The 20,554-nt window shown below is 40.4% G+C and overlaps 1 protein-coding gene across 2 annotated transcripts in view; it reads left to right on the top strand.

Moving 5' to 3' along the window:
• LOC112572348 (multiple epidermal growth factor-like domains protein 6) overlaps positions 1-20,554 on the top strand; it is a 47,588-nt gene that overhangs the window by 25,051 nt on the left and 1,983 nt on the right. For both annotated transcript variants that reach the window (XM_025251976.1, XM_025251975.1), the window contains 9 exons: positions 774-899; positions 1,653-1,784; positions 2,762-2,896; positions 8,478-8,549; positions 8,805-9,020; positions 10,688-10,870; positions 17,519-17,626; positions 19,436-19,532; positions 20,200-20,237. In XM_025251976.1, coding sequence (XP_025107761.1) covers positions 774-899; positions 1,653-1,784; positions 2,762-2,896; positions 8,478-8,549; positions 8,805-9,020; positions 10,688-10,870; positions 17,519-17,626; positions 19,436-19,532; positions 20,200-20,237 — 1,107 coding nt within the window. The remainder of the gene's footprint in view (positions 1-773; positions 900-1,652; positions 1,785-2,761; positions 2,897-8,477; positions 8,550-8,804; positions 9,021-10,687; positions 10,871-17,518; positions 17,627-19,435; positions 19,533-20,199; positions 20,238-20,554) is intronic.

Here is a 20,554-nt window from a genome sequence, read left to right as displayed (position 1 = left end):
ATATTATTTACAAAATACCTTTAAATTGTACTGGTGCTTGTACAGGTAACTCTTTTTATTTATTTTAGTAAACTTAATTAACATAAACAGTGTTCTTTCTAAATGTTGACGTAGTTTGAAGCAGTGACTGCCTTAGAAGGCATAGGACAAAAATGTGTATGTCTTTTGTTTTAAAAATCTATTTAATTACAAACTTTTATTGAGCACACGGCTTAGGCTGCTCTGCCTAATACTTGATTTTCGAAAGAAATGAAATATTTTAGCACCGTGTCTGATGTCTTGCTGGCTGAATACATGCATTCTTGTTTGTTTGCTGGAATAAAAAGTCATGTCAGAATTTAACAAGTACATGAAAAAGACCAAAACGAACAATAAAATTGCTTGTAAAAATAGTTATGACCTAATCAAAGAGCACCTTTAGTTTGTCTGAAACTGAATACAAAACTTTTCTGATGTCTTAAGATTTGCTTAGATGCAAACCCTACAGCTCTTATCACTCTGTTTGGAAACAAGAGAAACCTGACATGAGAAGTTTTCTTTCCCATTTAAAACACACAATAGTTCTACTGCAAGCCTTGTCTTTCTTCCCCTCACCTTATTTTGTGTGGTGATGGAATGCAGGTTTGTATTTTTTAATTCTTTTATTCGATTTTTGTTAGCACTCTGCCATGAAAAATTGATAGTTTGAAAGCAGATACTTACCTTTAAGTCTTTGTAATTTTCATCAGTACGTGATGTCTAAGAATCTTTGCCTTCGCATGTCTCGTGTACAGAATGCCCTGATGGAAAGTGGGGAGACAACTGTACGGATGTCTGTGGAGCTGGGTGTGAAGAGACCAACTGCCACTTGAACGGAACGTGTACATGCAGGTCACACTGGATGCCTCCAAAGTGTGATGGTAAGCCTACCTTTATGGACAAATATATTAGACTGCAAGTGCAGAACTGCAGAGCTGATGCTGTACTACAGTTATAAATCTGATGAATGACATCACCTTCACACACGCACACGCGCAAACATACGAACGCACCATACACAAACTTTGGAGAGACAATCCGAAACGTTTTCTTTCTTATCATGATCATTAATCATCATCATCGTCATCATCATCGTCATTATTATTATTATTATTAATTATTATTCTGTCAGTCCTTTATCTGGTCTTGCTAATGCAGCTTTAATTAGGACAAAACAGTTTTGAGTTTATCTGTTAACACAGAACACCTTTTACTAATGCCATGACACGGTTCAAGCAATATGAAAACAGTAATGAAGTTTAACTGAGAGCATTATTGTAAATAAAGTATTTAAAATGTTTACTTTATACGTATTAATAAACACTCTACCTATTTTGCACTTGTTCGTCTTTGGCGGTTCCGAGAATCGCTGAGTCGTTAAAATGACATGAGACGTCTTCTTTCCCAAAAAGATGATACATTACTTCTCTTGCACACGTTGTCTTTCTTTCTTTGACTTCATTTGCGAGGCTATTGATTATATATATATGCATCTATTCTTTTAAATTTAACTGCTTCTGTTAGCGCTTTCACAATACAAAAATGCAATTTTGAAAGCACTTACTTCAGTCTTTGTAGTTTTCTCTCAGTACGTGCTGTCTCATATTCTTTGGCCTCACATGTTTTGTGAACAGTTTGCAAGCATGGAAAGTGGGGAGAGGACTGCCTGAATGACTGTGGAGAGGGCTGTGAGGACGGAAAGTGTGACATGACTAATGGGCATTGTAAATGTAAAACAGAAGAACTGGTGGCGCCACTGTGTGGAGGTAAATATGAATGTTTTTAAAAGAAATTAGGGCTGCCAGTGCATGGTTGAGCTGATAAAAAGCGTTTTTAACATAAATGACAATGACAAGGGTGACACCCCAACACACATACGCACCTTACCCCCGCTCATCCTTCACACACACTCACAACAGACACACTCAAGTACACACTTGTTTTGAATTTTGTTTGAACTGACCACTGCCTGGTTGTATTTTTGATTCAGATGTGCAAATTTACTGTAGAGTACGCACCTCGTTTCTTCTGTACTCCGGTGGAAGGACAATGCTGCATACTTCCCTACAGATTAATAAATATAATAATAATCACTTTTAAATAGCATCCTCAACCAGTATTAGCCGGACTCAAAGCGCTTTATATACATACAGGCACGCGAGCTCGCCTTTGTTAAGGCAGACATCAAATGCACCTTAAACAAGCATACACAGACACATGCATACACAATGCACAACAAAACAGATCTTGTAGTCTATAACCTTTCCACTCTAACACACTCCGCCGTTTCTGGCACTGGTTCTCGATAGCTTTACCAGATCACTCCTATCCTAACTCCCGCGCGATGTCTTTGCTCATCTGCTGCCACTTCTTCGAGTCCCACTAAGACGAAAGACGTATGGCAGAGGTATTTCTCGTGCCAAGCCCCATTACCTTGGAACAGATTACCTTTCAGCCCTCGTCATTCTGATTCTCTTACCTCCTTTAAGCCCAAACTTAAAACATTTTTGTTTCAGAGCAAAACCTTTAACGCGACCCTGTGCTGACTGTGAGCGTGAATAACGTGTCTGTCTTGACCTTTTGTACGAGTAGCTGTGTTGGAGTCTATTATTTGGAAATGTACTTCTAATAGTGCTTTCACATAAATGACTGCACTTTTGAAAGCACTTACCCGCCAGTCTTTGTAGTTTTCTTCCAGTAAGTGCTGGCTCGTAATATTTGGCCTCGCGTGTTTGGTGAACAGGTTGCAATCCTGGCAAGTGGGGAAAAAACTGCGAGAATGACTGTGGAGCTGGTTGTGAAGGTGAAACGTGTAACAAGGATGACGGGACTTGTAACTGCCTACCAGGCTGGGGAAAGTCTGGTACACAGTGTGACGGTAAGCATATATGTGTGGAAAAGACATTGGTCTGCCAGTGAACAGTGACTGAGCTTATAGTACACGATTTTAACATAAAATGGCAATTACACATGTGACACTCCCACACACATCCAAGCACTTTAAACCTGCTGCTCCTTGAAACATCACACACACACACACAGACGAACACGTACACGAGTTTTAGCTAGACCTCTACCTTACTGAATTTTTGATTGAGATGGCAACATTTACCGTAAGCTGCACACTTGACGAAGATTTTGGAACAAAGATCGCGAAGCTAATACAATTAAACGTCTAATGACCCTTCGGTATTGGGCTAGTTTCAAACAGTGACAAAGTGCGACTACTGACATATGAATACAGTGGCAATAGTAAATGATTCCATGTGTGCACAGAGACACACACACACATATAAACCCACCCAACATAACATAAAATGCCATATTATAATAAACGTATGTAGACAGAAGCTGCTCCCAGAGTGCATAAGTCATTAGAATAACTGCTTTCCACATCACTGGTCAAGAAATGCAGCTTTTTTGCTGTATACAGTTTGATTTTTTTAAGTCAAAGTAAATCAATTGTGTTTATTTAAATTGCAAAAATTAAATATGTGTAAGAATGTTTATAATGATTATTGTGTTTTTCAGTGCTTTCATTGGAGATAAAATATTATTGAAAATTGTTTTTCTTCCTCTACTCCAGTGAAGGTACTATAGTACTTAAGGTACTTAGCGGAGAAATGGGTAACTGGAATGAGTTGCTACTAAACTTTATAGCAGCTTTTAAAGAATATGATGTTTACATGTTGCTACATTTTACAACTCATCTGTGAAAGTTGAAGGTATTTAATTGAACAATTTTACAATCTTGTGAATAGTCGCGGGGTTATTGTTGACTGACCCACGACAGATCGGGATTACCAAATTGTCAGAACCACCACATTGAGTTAAGAACGATAAACTTAAACACAGGTACTCTCACTCAACATAAAACAAATATCTGCCGGTGTTCGTCACACTAATGTATTAAAAATTACCCGAAGAAAGTTGCTGTCTTAGTTTCTCTTTCTATTTTCCCTTTTTTAAAGTCACTCTTTCACGGTCCTCTCGCAGACATGCGCATTCTTTCCACAAAAGAAATAACGAGATCGATATAGGATGGGTGTCCCTCCTTGGAAGCACCAATAATTATTGCGTACAAACAAATAACTAATACCAACAATCAGTATATTACACCTTCTTTCATCACACAAGTTACCTTATCAGTAATAATACATCAATAATCCAAAGCAACAATAGGAACAACAGTAAAGATGACACAAATAAATTCTAAAATGTCACTTGTAAAGTATTCACTTCCTTTGTAATTAGCGCTGTCTGTCCCTGACGAAATTCAAACGTTATAATTATCATAGTCACTGCACTCCTCCAGAGTTCTTGGTTTTAAGGATAATTACCAACTTTTAATCATACAAAGAGTGTTTTACAATACCGAGTGGTCGCTGGCCGGTTGGTGGTCAGGACGAGGGTTAGATGAGTCGGAGGCTAAGAGAAAACCTCCCCTCCACCGGCGGGTTACACTCGGGCTGCCCTGGTTCCCTCCCCTGCTCACACCAAGTTTACTGCTCCTGCTCGTCTACGCACGTGTGCTGTTTCTCGGCCCCCAATAAAACAGTCACAAAAGCTGTACATCCACAGTAGTACATCCACCGTATTACATCCACAGTAATACTGTCGGTATACAAGATATACAAGTTATACAGTGTATACAGATTATATGTATGTAGGATACAGACGACGTTGGTATGAATAGACAGGTGATTAGATAAGTGAGAAGATGGTTTGTATATATTCACCCTGTAAAAGTGACAATGGCTGAAATGGCCTTAAAAAAAAACATTCGACCTCGAGTTTCACTATCTCACAGTACTCGCTATATTCGGGCTTTAGACTATAAAATTCAGTTCCTCCGTGAAACGAATATTTGAACAGATAACAATTCTGGGTCCGCTAAATTGTTTTCTAATATTGTAAACGACTTACTTTAGAGCTCGTGGCAATGGGGCCATTTAAAACACGAGAGTGGTTTCTCCTGTCTCTGGGTTACGGTCTGCTCTTTGCAGAGGTCTTGAAAATACACATATTGAGAGTATTACCCTTTGTAGGACCTCTTCACTAATCTTGGGTTGGCGAGCATTAAGCGGCTTCCAAGATGCATCATAATATCTTCTGGTTAATCTTCGCGTCATCCAATCCACTGAAGGAGCCTCCGTGAATGGTTCTAATAGTTCCGCCTGCGAAGCTGGCTGCCGCGGAAAACGCTGTTTGGAGTAAATCTTCTGTAGTACAAGCACGTAGTCTCATTGTCGTTGTCACATTTTTAGTACATTCCATAATTTGATTCTTGAAATCATATCAAATGCTTGATGAAAGTTAAAGAAAACAACAGAAAGTTCTTTTTATGATTAAGTAGCTTCTTCTGAATCAAAGCCACATGAACAAATGCTTGATCTATGGTCTTGCACCCTCTCCTAAGCCCTGTTTGTTCTTCCCCAATTATCTCATTGTCCTCCATCCAGTCTGTAAGTCGCTTTTTTCAAAAATAACAAAAAAAATGCTACAGACATTTAGTAGGGAAATGCCTCGATAATTTTCTGGTTTACTAGAATTCCCTTTTTTATGTAACCGTTGTATAACTGATTTAGTCGACTTGTCAGAAAACAGACCATTATCAAAAAGGTAGTTAAAGTATGGGGTAAGAAAAGGCAGAACATAATCCAAGGCATATTTCTAGGGTTCTCCTATTAAGCCATCTGGCCCAGAAGTCTTTTTGTTGCTTAAGGATCTCATAATATTTACTCTTTCCTGTTTTGAGATAACACTGTTTAGTGCCTCATCATTTTCCTTTGCATTGCTAGTGGTATCCTCTAATGTACTATTGTACTGTGTTTTAATACTGTCTGTCATAAAAGAGAAAAATTTAAATATTTAAACCATTCTTCATATGGGATAGGGCATACAGTGAAGGATTTCCTCCTGATGGTCTTAACAGTTTCCCAGAACCGTTTAGAATCCGATATATTTTCTTTTAGACATTTCACTAAAAAGTTTGTATGATCTCCCTTCTTCTTACAAAGCGATTTTTTGTAGATGTAGATTTTCCTCTCTTTTTTAGCAGATATTTATTTCTTTCCTCATCGGAGTGTGTTGTACAAAATTTCTTGAGGGTCATGCGCAGATGAATCTTACTTTCTGTACATTCTACTTCAAACCAGACTTTTTCATTCTCTCCCTTTGTATACAGTTTTATTAACACACACACACACCAGCTAATAGTAAGCCATCATTGAACATTGCAAGTTTAGTATTTATGTCTTTAACAATAAGACTCTCAGTCTTCTTAAAGAGGCCTTGCACTTTGAAGATTATTCTGAAACTCTAAGATTTTATCATCTGTCCATATAAATTTTTTTCAATGTTACATGTCGATAGCGTTATTATAATCATATTTAATAAATACTGTTTCATCAAACTACAACAGCGTCTAGTGTTGGTCGGCTGTAGGGACGTAGCACGATACATGGTGTCATAAGTGGGATTAAGTTCTATAACAAGGAATCAAAACTGAGGAATGGCTCCATTTAGAGCTCCAGAACAACTTAACTTTGCTCAGCAAAGTTTGTGCCCCGAGTGGAAGTAACGATTTTGGTGCTTCAGATGTGGATCAGAATAAGACAAAGACGATGAAGCAGTTCAGGTCAGTGCTTTGAGCTCCTCTGGTGGCAGTGACGCAGAACGCATTTGCATGCCATTTGGTCTAGATGCACACTAGCAGCAGGAGTATGACACTGTGTTTGGAAAGTTTCATGGCTATTTTGTTCCAAAACGCAAAATCATCCACGAGCGTTCACGATTTTACACTAGAAATCAAAAACTAGAAGAAAGCGTTGAAGAATACATTAGAGATTTTGCACGAGCTCGCTGCAAAGCCAGAAATAAGAGGCAAAGACGAAACCATTCGAGATCGCTTTGTACTAGGGATCCTCGACAGAGACTTGTCTGAAAAATTACAATTAAAGGCTGACTTATCACTCCAAGACGCCATATTGCTGGTATGGCAACATGATCAAGTGAAATCACAACTGTCTGATCAACGTCGCACAAATATGGACGCAGTGCAGTCAACGAGAAGTCCAGGCGATGGTGGTAGTGGTAGAGGTAGTGGAAGTGGTAGTGGTAGTGGTAGTGAGGGCGCTCGGCAAAGTTCGGTGTCTACGGTACAGATAAAAGGGGACTGAGACTGCTCCATGCGGGAAAGATAAGTAAAGGGAACAGCAAGAGTGGAAGCTATACTTTGAATAGTAGGGTTTGTTTGGTTTTTTTTTGACACATGGGTGGGGTGGTCGTCACCACTTGTTGCCAGGTGTTCAGACACAGGTATGTCCAGGATCGAGATCGCCATTAAAGCACAGTTATTCGTCTTCTGGTCCACTGTATTGGAAGCATGAATCGTCAGTGATTTAGTTCAATATCTCCAGCAAACATCAAGAGACTTGACACGATGACAGCAAGTAATACACATTGTGAGCTCTTAGTTTTCACCTTCCACTATATGGCTGCGGCAGTTTCAATTACTGTCCATGTTGGGATGTAAACTACTGATGTTGGTGCAAATCTTATTTATTTGTACTATCGAAAGTTCTTTGTATTTTTTTCACAGTAAAGTTCATGAAGTGTTAATTATGGTGGCTGCTGTTGTTCCTCTTGAAATAGGCTCAGGCCTACTTAATAAAATATTATAATCTTGGAATCTTAAAGCTAAGGTGAAGAAATGAAAGCAGACATTGTAGCTTTACCTACTTAGACCACACTAAGGATTGACTTGGATTTTGGTGGATTTTGCCAAGTCAAAATGAAGATTTTATTATTAGCAGAATTTAATGACCAGTTGGTTTACACAATCAACTCGAACTTACCTCACTGTGGCCATTACATTTTATTGTAACTTCTGTCCACCTTTACCAAATACTACACCCCCATGTTCACGTTTTTCGGTTTCACGAACTTAAAGAGCAGTTAAAACTGTCGAAGAGATATTCTGCTTTACTTGTGGTAAGCCCCAGCCGTGTGGCTGAAGCAGAAGACCTCGTCATAAAGCTATTCTTAGTAACACCAAAGATATTAAATACGATAATACTAATACTCTATTACTAATAGTATTTAGTATCTTTGGTAACGCTTATTGCTGCTGCCTGTAAATTCATTCGCAAAGCGCAGAAACCCATCCTTTGATCTCTGCTTTGCCGCTGTCTCTCCTTGTAACGTCTCTGCATTCTCCGGTATATAAAACAATCATTTCTGCGAGATAGATTGGAGTTGTACAATAACAAGCTTGTTGGCCTCACACCAGAGACCTGCCGAGCGACTAACCTCTGAAATACTGATACTCCCTACAACAGAACAGCAATGGTAATGACCAAATAATACTAATAGTAATTGTATTACCATCTTGTAATTTTTAATCTTCGTTTTTCTTAAAGTATAAAACTAATCTTTCTGCTTTTTGGGGGTTTCAGGTCGACCATGCGAATGTGGAGAAGAATGCACAACAAGTAGAAAATACATTTTCGCTGATGTTTCCCGTAAAGGTAAACTTGAGTCGTTAACGGCGTGATTTTGGTATTCTTGAAGTAAAGTTCAGTAAAATTATCTTATTTCTCACACGATCTTTATTGTTTTGTGTGTTTCGTAAGCTGTGAACAAAGAAGAATATTTATGAACAGGCTGATATTTTCCCAATGATGCTTTTCTTGCATTCTAACTCACTTGTATTTTTATAAACGTAATATCGATGAACATAGATTTTAGAGATGTGTCAGCATCTATTTTTTTCTCGGTTACAGTAAACGTCGCAATAGGTAAACCATCAAAGGCAAGTACAATTAAAAAAGTAGACAATGATGATTCATGCCTTGCCAATGATGGCTACTTATCAACATCAGAACTCACCACATGTATGTCTACTGCTGAAGGCGATCCTGCTCCTTTCTGGGAAGTCGATCTAGAGGAAAAGTATGAACTTGCTGGAATCAGCATCGACTTTGACAATGACGATAAAAGTGAGCAATGTCGTTTCTGGCGTTGATACATTCTTTTTCTTTTCTCTCTCGCAAGACTAGTCTTGTTTTTAGCGTGCTCGACTCCAAATTGACTCGTGGGCCGTAAGTGTCTCCTGACAGGTGATAACAGTCCTCACGATGACAGCCTTCAGCGAACACGATAATAGAATTTACCTACCGGGATGTCTACCTGGGCGTCTTTTTCACTTGCTGAGAGCCACTTTCAGTTTGTTGTCCAAACATTAATCTCTCTTGTTGTGCCTCTGACATACATTATGCAGAAAAGAACTTAAAATGTAATTGTGGTTGATAGGATTGTTTTTGCAGGCTGCTGGCTTTCAAATTGTCGAATCGACAGAAGACTCCAAACCTTTTTTTTTTTATTTTATGTCTTTATTTGATTGCCTCATTAAGTGAGCTCTTGTCTGATGCAACTTTATTATTAGGGATTTGATTTGCAAGAAACAGGCAAGCAGTTTTAAATACCAGATAATGACACAAGAAATCGTAGTTTGTGATTTTAACGAAGCAAAGTTTACGTGCACAGAAGACCTTTTTGGTCTTTGTACTAAAACCACATAGCAAAGTGTTTATTTACTTGTTACGCACGTTATCCAATGATATAGAAATGTTATATACGCCGTTATAGAAGATGATATAAAAATGTACATTTGTACAGCACTTTACCACACAATAAAGGCCATAATCTCAGTGATAATCCGTTTACACAACAATTTCAACAAATAGCATTATCAGTAGAAGCTACACAATAAATAAAACAGTGAAAGGTATACATGAAATATGACAGTAATTTACGGCTTTCATGACAGCTCAAGCGCACGATTTGTTTTCTTTTATGATCGAGTTTATTTCATTTAAAAATAATATTCCCCAACATGTGAATACATAATAACGCCTAATTTGCAAAATAAATGCATTAAAACATCGGCATTCTCATCTGCTCCTAGTAAAGTAGAACTCGGAGGAAAAGTACCCGCTACAGGTACACGGACTTTTCGCCGCCGGACTTTTCGGAGCCGGACGTTTTGCCGACCGGCGTTTCACCGCAGGAGGTTTCGGTGCGGGGCACTTCATTTCGGCATTTCACGCGGGACCTTTAGCCGAAGTCAAGTGTGGGACGCCCCTTAGCTCAAACATTTCTCTCGCCATTGTATCAATGTTTTTTTTCTCAAAGCTGTTGCGCATAATCTGTGACAATCAAAGTGAACTGTCTGTGAAGTCTGTGTGTAAAATTTGTTTGAAATAAAGAATTATTGTGTAATCTAGTAGTTACTTTCATTCTTTGAGAAGTAAGTAAGCTCTCTCTCTCTCTCTCTGACATAATGCGGCGAAACGTCCGGCGGCGAAACGCCGGTCGGCAAAACGTCCGACTCCGAAACGTCCGGCGGCGAAACGTCCGGTCGGCAAAACGTCCGGCTCCGAAACGTCCGTCGGTGAAACGTCCGTCGGCAAAAAGTCCGCACACGCCCGCTACACAGGAATGCAACTGTTTTAGTGATCAGTAGATTTAAACAAGCATGGCCTATTTAATGTGCTTATAATTCAAGTAACATCTACATAAAACATTGTTTGTGATGTATGGCGCTGGGAATAAATGCGTGCGTACGTGTGTGTGTGTGTGTGGTTTTTTTTTTCTTATTTTACAGTGAAGAGGTCAGGAATCAGCATTTTATTGGATGGTAAAGAGATTTTTGTTACCAATGATGAAACACCTGATCCAGTTTATATTCCTAACAATAAGAGAAGAAAATGGACTGGACAAGTTTTGAAGCTGAGGAGAAAAGGTCGTCGTACAGATCCACTAATGATATGCGAAGTCGAAGTGTTCAGTAAGTAAAATGTCTCCATTACGCAAAATTAAATTATGATCAGTACATGTGAAGTAGGAAAGAGAGGGAGAAAAAGAGCTGAGATCTTCTACCCTCAGAAAATAGAAATTATTTTGTAGTAGTGATAGCGTCAAAGGCAACAAATATCCACACGAGCGCCATCTTAGTACCAGAACGAGGCCTCATAGACTCTTTTGAGAGCAAAACAAGCCTCTCATCAGCTCAACACATGCGTAAAAAACATGTGTTTTTGTCTCCCCAATCTTTAGATTCAAAGTTTTAATTTTTTTTCTCTCTCTCGTTTTTTTTTTTTTTTGTTTTTTTTTTTTTTGGTGCTCCTTGCAAACGAAAGGAAGTAGAGTCTATCAGCTAGATTATATCTGTCATCATTTGTACAAAACACAAGAAAGCCAGTGTTATTGGACGTCTGAAGCTCTCAGACATTCTTCCTCGTAACCATCAGGCCTCGTTTTGGAAAGCCGGAAGTGCCGCTCGCAAATAAGTTCCATTGCGGGCCACACCGCACTCGGGTTTGCTCAGCTCTTCAAGTGGACGCCATGCCGCGCTGACCATCTTGTCACCCGCTTAGGGTCAACCTACAGTTAGCAAATCTTTACCTCTTTCAGTTTGCATAGATCTCTCAGATTGAAGCCGAACGAGCGTGGAGGAAATCAGAATAGAAGATTCATTAACAAATCTTTATAGAGAGTCAACACTAGGCCATCAGTGCAGTGCAATTAACAATCACAAGAAGCAGCATGCTAAAGTTTACATTTGAAAGGCCAACTCTGCCAACTGTTTTCCATTGTTAACTTTCTCGGCTCCACCCCTTGCCACTCGTCACAATTCATTCTCTAAGCTTTAATAAATCCTACAATTTTTCAAGTTTTAACTTTGGATTAGTTAGAGACAGGGATGGGCAAGCTACTTTTAATTTGTAGCCGGCTAGGCTACAGCTACTTTTTTTCAAAATGTAGCCGGCTACACTACAGCTACAATTTTGCAAAAAGTAGCCAGCTACTTTGGGCTACTTTTAAAATGTTGTTGTTATGCCCTTCGCCCCTCCTGGTGCATAGGCCATCGACGACCGCCCTCCAACGCCTCCTGTCCTGGGCTACCGTCACCAGCTGACCCCATCCAAATCCGGTGAGCTTGGTGTCGGCGGCGAGGTCCCGTCTCCAGGTGTTTCTCGGCTTCCTCGCTTTCTCTTTCCCTGGGGTTCACGTCAGCGACTGTCTTGTGACGTTGGATGTTGTTTTTCCTTAGGGTGTCCTAGCCAACCCATCTTCTCCGCAGGATTTCCTCTTCTATGGGCTGTTGTTTTCGTTCTCTGCCACAGGTCGGTGTTGCTTATCTCTCTGGCCAGTGAATTCTGAGGATCCTGCGCAGGCACTGGTTGACAAACGTTTGGATCTTCTTCGTTGTGCCCTTGGTCGTCCTCCATGTTTCTGCTCCGTATAGTAGGACTGACTTGACGTTGGCGTTGAAGAGACGGATCTTTGTCGTGTAGCCTATGCTCCCGGAGCTCCAGACCCTTCCAAGCTTTATGAAAGCGCCTCTTGCTTTGTTAATTCTTGTCTTTACATCCGCGTCTGTCCCTCCCTGTTTGTCCATCACACTCCCGAGGTAGGTAAAGGTGTCGACTTCTTCTAGCGGCTCCCCATCCAACCTGATTGGCTCTTCGCAGTCAGTGTTGACCTTCAGGATCTTGGTCTTGCCCTTATGGATGTGTAGCCCACTTGTGCCGAGGCTGACTGGATCTCTGATGTCTTTTCTTGCATCTGTCGGTGGCTGTGGGACAGGAGTGCCAGATCGTCTGCAAAGTCAAGGTCGTCTAGTTGGTTCCACAGAGTCCACTGGATTCCATTTCGCTTTCATTGGTGGCTTGCTTCATCACCCAGTCGATTGCGATCAGGAACAGCAACGGTGAAAGCAGGCAGCCTTGCCTGACCCCTGTCCTCACCTCGAAGCTTCTTGTTAGCTGTCTTTCATGCACTACTCGGCACGTCATTCCCTCATATGAGTTGCGGATCAGGTTGACGATCTTCCTCGGGATGCCATAGTGTCTCAGCAGTTTCCACAGCGTCTCTCGGTCCACACTGTCGAATGCTTCTCGTAGTCACGAAATTGACGTAGAGAGGCGAGTTCCACTCTATAGACTGTTCTACGATGATCCGCAGTGTTGCTATCTGGTCTGTGCACGATCGGTCTTGTCTGAAGCCTGCCTGCTGCTCTCGAAGTATCTGGTCCACTGGGCCCTTCAGTCTCTCCAGTATGACTCTGTTGAAGACCTTGCCAGGCACGGACAAAAGAGTGATGCCTCTGTAGTTCTCGCATCGGCTGAGGTCCCCTTCTTGGGATCTTTATGAGATGTCCTTCTTTCCAGTCTGCCGGGACCTGTTCCTCTTTCCAAACCCTCTCAAACAGTCTGTGCAACATGTTGACGGATAGGTCAGGATCGGCTTTCAGTGCTCTGCTGGTATCTCGTCTGGTCCTGGGGCTTTACTATTCTTCAGTTGTGTTATGGCTCTTCTGATCTCGGTTTTGGTTGGTTTGTTGCAGTTGATCGGTAGGTCTCTCGCTGCTTCTTCGATGTCTGGTGGATTTACTGGTGGTGGTCGGTTGAGCAATTCCTCAAAGTGTTCGGCCATCTGTTCAGCTGCTGGTCTGTTCCCATCAGTGTGTTTGCCGTCTCTGCCCTTGACTGGTCGCTCTGAATGTCTAATCTTTCCTGTCAGCTTTTTGGTCGTATCGTACAGTCTCTTCATGTTCCTACTTGCTGCTGCCTCTTCTGCTTCTGTTGCTAGCTCCTCTATGTGGTTCCTCTTGTCTTGTTTGATGCTCCGCTTCACTTCGGCATTCGCTGTGCTATACTCTTTCTGCGCTATTGCCTTCTCCGATCTAGTTCTACTGTTGTTGATTTCAGTTTTCTTTCTCTTCTTTCGAGGATCTTCTTCTGTGATTTCTGGTGTGATCCATTCTTTCTGTTTTGGTTTCCTTCTTCCAAGGACTTCCTCGCATGCTGTATTGAAAGACTCTCTGATGTTGTTCCACTGGGTCTCGATATTTGGGGTGTCTCTTCGTCAAGTAGTTCTTGGAGTGCTTGAAATCTGTTGTGGACTGCTGTCTTGTATTCTTCTTTCATCTTGGGGTCTTTCAGGTAGTTCACGTTGTATCTTGCTTTTCTTCTTTCGTGGTCTGTCCAGTTCTTCTTCAGCTTTAGTTTAAGCTTTGCTGTCACAAGGTGGTGGTCGGACGCCACATCTGCTCCTCTCTTGACCCTGACATCCATCAACGATCTTCTGAACTTTTTTGCGATGCATATGTGGTCTATTTGGTTCTCTGTCACATGGTCTGGTGAAACCCATGTTGCTCGGTGGATCTTCTTGTGTGGGAACACGCTTCCACCAATCACGTAGTTGTTTCATGGCACAGATGTCAGCAAACAGCTCCCCGTTGTCGTTCATATCTCCTAGACCGTGCTTCCCATCACTTCTTCATATCCTGTATTGTCTGCTCAATCTTAGCATTGAAGTCTCCATGAGATATTGATGTCTCTGTCACTCAGTCTGTTCAGGATGCTCTGCAATTCGTCGTAGAAGTGCTCCTTGGCGTCTTCACTGCTGTCGTTGGTTGGGGCATAGCACAGGATCACATTCATCTTTAGTCTCTTCTTCTTTGTGGAGAAGGACGCTGTGATGAATCGGTGACCTCTTGCCTCCAGCCAATAAGCGCTTCTGTGGTTCCTTCTCCAGCATGAACGCTACGCCCTCTGTGTGTGGTGCGCCGTCTTCCTCATGCCCGAGAAGAGGATCAGCTCGCCTGTTGCCAATCGCTGTTGTCCTGACTGCGTCACCTAGTTTCACAAAGTCCGAGGAGTGACAGTTTGTAGTCTCGCATTTCTGCTGCTATCTGGGCTGCCTTTCTGCCTCGAACATAGTTCGCACGTTCCACGTGCCCATGGAAAGTGTTTTCTGGTCGATAGAAGGGTGGTCGGTGTTGTAGCTTCCGAAGATCGGCTTTCACCGCAACACGTCATACTCCCTCTAGGTGAAGGCCCTTCCTCTTCCAGGACTGTTGGCCATTGTTTTGCTGTTGTCGATGTTTTTGTAGCAAGGGTTTGTTTTACGGGGTGGGGGTGCTAGCCCCACGCCCAACCCTCCTCCTTTTTCAGCCGGGCTTGGGAACGTCCTTGGCGGAGTTACTTTTAAAATGTAGCCAGCTTCTTTTGGCTACTTTTAAAAGCGTGATGTTATAACAAGTTAGCTGTAGCCAGCTGGCTGTAGCAATATACACAAACATCAAACATACACACTAAACACTATTACTTGCTTTACAAAGTTTTTATTATAATAATGAAACGGAGAACTGCGATATACTGACAATTTTATTTAGTGAATCCATAAATGCTTTCATTCATTCCTTGCACCCTTCCTCCCCCGGCCTTTTTCACACAATAAGTACACGTATTTTACGATTATATTAAACATTTCTGGATCTTTTTCTCATCCTGTTTTAGTGACAAAAGAAATTATATAAGTTTTCCGATAAACATTTGTTTTCTATAACTATTTGTTCCTATTACTTAGAAATGAAAACTAAACAGATGCTTAAGTATCAGGTACCTGGTGGAATTTTCAATAAGTTAGGTTATGTGGTGATGAAAAATGTCAACCTCTTATCAATACTGTGACAATGAACAACAGACCATTGAAATAAATGAGTTTGCATGGAATATAAGTAAAACACAGCTTAATATAATTTAGGCAAGCAGATCATAAGGCATTTTTTTTCTAACACTGACACTGAAAACAAAGAAAGGAACACAAACTAATTGTTTCCAAAAGCTGATAGGGTGAAAAGTATAGTCCTGGCATACTAGAATAGACTTTAATTATATAGTAGGATGTCAAATGTAGCATATAAACACTGAAATATATATTTCAAAAATGATCTGATACAAGATATATTTATTTTAAATCTTTAAGCTTGAATTTCTCTGTTTGTCGTTTTTGACATCCAGTCCTAAACTATAAAAACATATTTCTCAAGATTGGCTTGTGCTACAGCAGTAAAATTTTGCAATTTTGTTTAGAAATGCATAAGCTACAAAGTGATGCATTTGAGAATATGGTATAAACATTACTTTTGATAAAATTAACATTTTTCTAAATATTTTCTAAATATTAATTGCCACATTCACACTGAGTCGGGGGGTACCATGTCTGATTTTTTTATATCTCCTAGAAATCTTGAGATATCAAAACGCCTTATGCATCAGTTTTCTTATCAGTGCTCTAGTTTACAAAAATTCAAAACCTTTGGTATATAACTTATGGTATTGTGTAAATTTGTTTTTTAAATGCTTGTACGTTTTGAAACAAAATCGTTGATTAAAGTCACAGTTTTCACTTTAGGTACTCAAAAACAGTTTTAAAGTGCTATATTTATGTTATTTTGTTACTCTATATTTAAAAAACCCTTAAAGATATTTAAAATATGGATTTTAATTTTGGAGTGTACCGGTAACCTTAAAACTAATCTACATTCTTTTAGTCCTTCATGGAATTGAATTTGACCAGAACTTTGGCCTCGAAGTTGCTGTCTGTCACCCTAGTGCGCAGCTTTTGTCATGATAAGTCCTGCCAGACTGAACAATCTCTCAACAATTCTTGCATTTGAAACTATACCCATATTTTGTGGCTTCGCAAAATGTAAAAAAATTCAAATAAGGCTGGAAATTGATGGGTACGTCCATCTTCAGTCAGCCCTGCTATTTATTCTCCCTCCCCTCGAACATTCTAGCACAGACATTCTATTTCGTCGCAATAAAGACATTTTTGAACATCGCTACCTTGTTGAACATCATTTCCTCCCTCGCACAAAGACATTCTACCTTTTACATTGCTGCCGTGCTGAACATTCTGGAATATAGATGCAAATCTACAACCCAAAGACATTATACTTTGTACACTACTAGAGTGCTACAGTCGTGAAAGTAGCCAACATGTAGCCAAGCTACAGCTACTTTCTAAATGTAGCTACGGCTACAAGCTACTTTTTTTTAATTTGTAGCCGGCTAAGCTACAAGCTACAAAATTTGTAGCCGGCTACAGTAGCTGTAGCTAGGCTACAGCTACTCCCCATCCCTGGTTAGAGATGTCCTATGGTGGCCGCTTTCACCAATTTTGCATCACCTGGGGCAGAAGCCTGTCGATATAGACATCCCGTTGCGAGCGTTACCATTGTTGTCTTGTATCGCAACCCTAACCAAGCCCTGCAGTCTTGCAAAAGACAAAGGCGAAAGAACTAAAGGAACATCAAACTATTTCGCTCACAAAGCATCTTTCTATATCAGTGAAAACCTTCATAACTATTATCGTGCATCATTACATGATTTTAAATTAATTTTATTTCGTCTTGCATTCGCTTAAATCGGAGCAAAATAGCAAGAAGACTAAATAATTTATAAATAAAACGCGTTTGCATAAAATATGTAAATATTCGTTTCTGTTGATTATATAAAAAAAAACTGTTTTAATGTAAACCAGATTGTCTTGAGTGTGGTGAATCTTTATTCTTTTGCCACCCATATTTTTCTTATTGTTTAATACATATAAGTGTTTCTTGCCTTTCTGATAATGATAGATTGCATGCCAGGATTTTATGGCTATGAATGCGAAGGAATCTGCGAGAAACCAGTTTGCGACAATGGGAAATTTTGCAGCCGTATAGATGGGTCATGCAAAGAGACGGGTAAGAACTTACGTAACACGTCAATTTGATTGGCTATTATCGTGTGATTGTACCATGTCTTGTGCTATTGTCAGTATTAGTTTTTTCTAAGCCACTGTAGAGTCTGGATTTTGTAAATTACGTAATAAATAAGGATTATGGGATATGTAATCAAACTACACAACTGTAAGCTTAATCAGCCGGCCAGGCAAAATCAAGCTTCATAATGGCATTACAAACACTGCCCAAGAAATGCTAGCTGAAGACTAGCAAACAAACTTCAGAGCATCTAGGGGTTCATTTGAGCATTCTAACGGTAGTAGTGTGAAAAACATCTACAGCACCAGAGGGATCTCTACCACAACCTCACCTTCATAAAGGCGCTTGATAATGTCCGAGAAGTTGCGCCATGTGAAGTCAAAAATCAACATCTAAGAGGGGCTTGTTCAAGTTATGGAAGGGCTGGAAGAATTCAAATAGTGCAGTTTTATGATGACAAAGGGAACTGTCGTGAACTCCGGATAATGAGCACGCGAAGATGGTCAGAGGTCGCGATTGCCGCTGCCTCGGACTGATTACACTCTCGACATCTCTATCAACTCACGCCGACATTTACGTGCGCACACTTACACTAAATTGCTAATTACTCTTTAATTAACTCGTGAGCTCCCAGTACGCTTAACCCTAATAAACAACACAAGGCAATTTAGTTTAATAAGGAAAGTTATTAAGCATCTAGAGTATTTTTCAAACAATTACACAATGAAGCAATCCTCACTATAGTCGTTTTTTCTAGGTGTCCCTTTATTTCACCATCCCTAGTTCAGATAACGTGTTGTGTTTTAGGTGTACCGCGGACTTCTGTAATTAACGGGTGTAATCAGACCGCTGCTCTCTCCTTCTCTGAGAGATCCCTTGCAGCGACGACTACCGTCTCACATTCCAACCTGACTCTGCGCCATGTCCATCGTGACGTAAGCGGTCCGCGGTCATAGTCCTACTGATGCAAAGAGATGGAGACAAGAGCTAATTCGCGGTTAACATGAACGGGTACGGCAAACACGGACATACAGTGATAAATGTCATGAATATATCGCGAGGTCAGCAGATTAAAGTACTTGTAAGCTTCCTTTTCTAATTAAAGTAGCTGCACGGCAAAAATTCGCATCAGGAGCGCAACAGGATTTGGCACAGCAACAGCATCAGGTTGATCCCAAAATACAGGCTGCACAAATCCTTCGTAGTAAAAGCGGCTTTGGGGGTGGCGACTTGGGCAACCGCGCCTGTGGGTGTCCCTACGATAGGAGATTCTACTGTCGTCGTCGACTCATCACACACAAATTTGGGGCCTCACAGATGACACTCGCCCAAGGCCCCGTGTACTGCTAATGCTGCCTCTGTTCGCAATCTCAGTTCTGCTGTATGACTGCTTGTTGACTTCGAAAGACAAATCCAGGCATTCGACACCAAGGGCTTAGGAACATTTCTCCGTAATCTCCAACATGGAACACAAGAAATGATAGGCGACCACAGTGATAATCCCAATAGAAAATTTTAGCTCGTGATATTGGCTGATTTACCCCGAAAGCCCAAAACTAAGCTCAGAAGAATATTTTGTGAAAACGTTAAGGTTTACACAATCTAAGCTTACTAGACACCTTCTCGATTTCATTGACCGTGTTTAAAAAAAACAGGTGATAGCAGCCAAACTTATCCGTTATTAAAATATTTTCGTAAAAAGTCAAATTTTTTGAAGCATGAAAAAACCTAGAAGAAAGTATAGTCTTCCTGTTCATTAAATACTTTAATGTGATAATTATTTGTTTCTAGTTGAAGTTAAAGAGACCACTGACTGTTCTCCGTTGATCCTTGTAGCGGGTTATGTCGTTGGCTTTCTCATCATCTCACTCTTCATCTTTGCTGCAAAGTAAGTGTTATTATACCAATGATGTGCCGTGATATGCGCAAGTCACATATAAAATACCCGAATCACGTATCAAATGCCCGAGTCCCGAATATAAAGCAACGAGCGTTGCCCCGTTTTGTCAGAAATGTACGATGACTTGTTATGATTGAAAATAACGATACGTTAAATTCTAACTGCTAACATCACTGGATTTCACAGCCAACGAAAAGCCTTTAAGCATATATTATGAATGACATTTTAGCGTATGTTTGCTGCTAAAGATGGCACTGACACAGCTGGCACTGACACTGTCGCACCACATGACACAATGCAGTGAAACGGCAGCAACACTTAGGAGGATGACGATTTCGCAACGAAGCATGAACAATTATCGTAGTGTACGGTAAAAAAAAAAACAATTTTCCTGTGAGAAAAGTACAGTCCGCATTCAAATACTTATTCACAAATTCAACCTGTCAAGCTTGGTATTAATCCTTCAATACTCCTGAAACATTTTTGATATTCAAATGTTATTCATCTGTAGTAGGGATATTGGAATTTTTCCAAAGTGGGTTAGACTTTGCTCGCTGTGCTCAGTTACCCAGAGTTAAAATTAAATACAAGAAAGCATATAATGGAAATGTTGAAATAACTATGTATGGTTAACATACCTAATCTATTTTTTCAGAGTTATTCCGTATAAAAAGAAGCCTAAACGTGAAGCTGGTAAGTACTGCGGCTATGTTATTACAGATGTTTTGTTTGCTAATTTGAAAATAAATGTCAATATATATATATAAATCAGCGACTACTGTATGCATGTGGTGGAGCACAGCTCACTTCGTCTTGTGAGTCTAGCATGCGGGGATAGTTACCTGACTCCAAACAGCGCTGGGGATAATAAGGCATCGAGGGAGATGACGTTGAGGCGCATCCCACAAAAGTCTTGTCAGCAGTGCAAAATTACATGGCAAAAATGATGGAAAAGTGTATTAAACTCGAGGGTTTGACTTTCAAAGGGAAACCATATAGTTTGCTATTTG

The sequence above is a fragment of the Pomacea canaliculata genome, linkage group LG9, assembly GCF_003073045.1.
Source record: "Pomacea canaliculata isolate SZHN2017 linkage group LG9, ASM307304v1, whole genome shotgun sequence".
NCBI classification, from domain to species: domain Eukaryota; kingdom Metazoa; phylum Mollusca; class Gastropoda; order Architaenioglossa; family Ampullariidae; genus Pomacea; species Pomacea canaliculata.
Note: the sequence above shows the minus strand (reverse complement) of the source record. Positions and strands in the feature narration are given on the sequence as shown.